Genomic DNA, 2,980 nt, shown 5'->3' on the forward strand with positions numbered 1-2,980 from the left:
ACATATGCTGTTGGTTACAATATTCTGTTAAGCCTAAATTATGAACCTAAGAGCACACAAGTAAAACAACTGCTAAAAAAAAAAAAAAAAAAAAATAGAATAAATGGGATTAGAGCCATGATAACAAATTATTAATAACTTGTTGCCAATTTGATAGAATTAACAAGGCAGCCTATTTAAAAAAGAATAAATGAGTTGAAATTGTTGCATCCATGCAATAAAAACTTTCGAACAACCAGGTATCTAAGGTGGAGTAGAATTCAAAGGTGGATGAAGATAGCATTCCTACTAGGCTAAGGAAATAAAGACTTAACAGTCTATGTAGACATCTCAGGCATTAGAAATCAGTTTGGAAATCACTTTAAAGGATTTTAAATAATTTACTTTAATCATAAAGGACCAATGAGTAGAAGAGCAGGATTGATATCATCTTCATATCAGTGGACAAGTTAATTTAACTAGTCACTTAACCCATTTGTTCAAAAACTTCTGATGCATTTAGTGTGCGTGCCACCTGTATACATCAGAAGGCTTTTGCTGATCAGCTGAAGTTAAAGGCCAGTTCATCTCGGTAATGTCCAGAAGGTTCAGAGTAAGTGTCTTGGTACGAAGGCAAGAATGAAGTTTATGAACATGCCTATGGTGCACATACCAATAAAAGCCTATTACAGAATGAGGGAAGTGGGTCAAATTATTACTAAATGAGGTTATGCATATAATCACAGAGATACATTGTCAGACAGAATTCGTTACACATATACCTCTAAAATCTGCTGCAGAAGACCTTTTAGGAGTGCTAGGAAACAAAGATGGATTGAAATTTTTGAGGTCTAAGGTTCGTCTGACCCAAGCCAGGTATGCCTGATACGCATGTGAAAGTTGGGCAATGAATAAGGAAGAGTGGAGAAGATCTGGTGCATTTGAATAATGGTGTTTGGTAAAGAATATTGGAGACAGAAAACACTCTGGCACCACTGATTGCCAGAGGAACAAATAAATCTGTCTTGGAAGACATACAGTCATAATGCTCCTTAGAGGACACGATGGCAAGACTTCACCTCATGTATTTAGACACATTACCAGGAGGGACAGGCTCTGGAGAAGGATATTACACTTGGTAAAACAGAAATGATATGGACTGAACAGTGTCTGTTACAATGGGCTTGGACATAACAACGATTGAGAGGCGGGCAAAGACTGGGAAGCATTTTGTTCTTTTGTACATAGGTGCGCTATGAGTTGGAACCGATTTTACAACACCTAACAATAATAATCCAACAATAATAATCCGGAGTCCTGGTGTGGTGCTGTAGGTTAATGCAATGGACTGCAAGGTCAAAAAGACAACTGCAGAGATGACAGTTCTCGGCACTGAGAGGTTGAACCAAGAGGTTGGCAGTTCAAGCTCACCAGCCGCTCCTTGGAAACCATATAGAGGGTTGCTGTGAGTCGGAACCAACTTGATGGCACTTAACAGCAACAATAATATATATTTAAATAAACCACAATTTAGGAACGCTGTTTGGCATTTTAAAGCGTGAAAAGTGTCTCCTGTCTCTTTACCTTTTAAAATGAAAGCCTATAGAAGAAGTCAAATGATTAAAGCTGTTAACTTGGAAAACCAAGTGCTGAAGTATTCACAGGTACGGGAAATATTCCTTACGGGGAACGTTAACAAGCTGACACAGTGAAATGAGTATACTGCCCTTTATTGGTATCTGAGGCTTACTTTTGTGTAGACTTTTTGTTCATTTTGTACATCTTGGCGTGCTTGGCTTTCAATCATCTCACTCTGCAGAGTAACAACCATCTTTCCAATATTTTCTGATGCTGTTGTAATCGCTTCCAAAATTTTTGCATCTGCAGTGACTGGTCTTAGTTTTTCTAATTTTATTTCTTCATATATTTCATTCCATATTTCTCCAATCTGTTATAATAAAGTTTGCATTTATAGTTAACCAGAAAAAAGTAATAAAATTAAGGCATTCCTTATTTGGGTTGTCACTTAGTGAACTAGCTTATCCTTACTTACTTCTGGAGAATAAATTAAGAGAAAAATTTATGCATCTATGATAGCAGCAAAATCAACTTTGCTTTCATTTGAAAATAGAGGTTGTTCATTTATAACATTTAAATATATAGTAGTAATATTACAAGGAGAATATTTGGTTACTTAAAAAAAATTCCTGAAACATGACAAGTATTTCTTTTATTTTTTATTTTTCCCTTTTAAAGAATTTATTTTACACCTATTAGACCACACAGTATGCCATTTTTAAACATTAACATGTAACTCCCTAGCACGATTCTTAAAGCAAAAACAAAAGCACTTACCTCATTAGAAACAAGTACACTATTCACTTACTGTCCTCAAACATTATTGTACTTTTACTTTTATAATCTGACAATGCATTCATGACACAATCTGAAGACAACTACTGTTTTAACAGACAAAGAACACTTAAGTAGACATATCTGTCCTAAACTGTTTATTAGGCATGAGTTTTACAAACATTACTTATTAACAGTAACGGTGGAGCTGGAGACTGTTGCATCTTCTCCAAGCAGCCCGGTGAGAACCACCAATAGTGTGGTGGAACCTGTGGCCCTTCCCCAGGCCACGGCTCTTGCAGCCTGCAGATGTCAAACCACGTATCTCCCTGTGCTTGTGAACTGGCTTGGTGATCCACTGGGTGTCAGGATGTCTTCTGATAGCTTTATGGAATGGATCAATGAGGATAACTTCAAAAAATCTGTATGTGGAATCTTCACCAACCCAGTAAGAATTCAGGACTCTTAGGGCCCCACAGTGGCATCCAGCTTGCTCCTCAGCCACAGACTGAAGGCTTCTAGCTAACTTCAGCTGGTTTACACCATGATGGACAAGCTTGCCATAGTCTGCACACCTTTAGGCACTGGGCGTTTGCGGCCACCTCTGCGCACTCGAATCCGATAGATGACATAACCTTGCTTGGCCTTG

General features: G+C 37.7%; 1 protein-coding gene across 2 annotated transcripts in view; it reads right to left on the minus strand.

The window, feature by feature from the left end:
• The window catches only part of LOC102831411 (chromosome unknown open reading frame, human C7orf63), a 62,395-nt gene that overhangs the window by 4,916 nt on the left and 54,499 nt on the right, over positions 1-2,980 (minus strand). For both annotated transcript variants that reach the window (XM_006834312.1, XM_006834313.1), the window contains exon 19: positions 1,730-1,927. In XM_006834312.1, coding sequence (XP_006834375.1) covers positions 1,730-1,927 — 198 coding nt within the window. The remainder of the gene's footprint in view (positions 1-1,729; positions 1,928-2,980) is intronic.

This window comes from Chrysochloris asiatica, unplaced genomic scaffold (assembly GCF_000296735.1).
Source record: "Chrysochloris asiatica unplaced genomic scaffold, ChrAsi1.0 scaffold00010, whole genome shotgun sequence".
Taxonomy (NCBI): Eukaryota; Metazoa; Chordata; class Mammalia; order Afrosoricida; family Chrysochloridae; genus Chrysochloris; species Chrysochloris asiatica.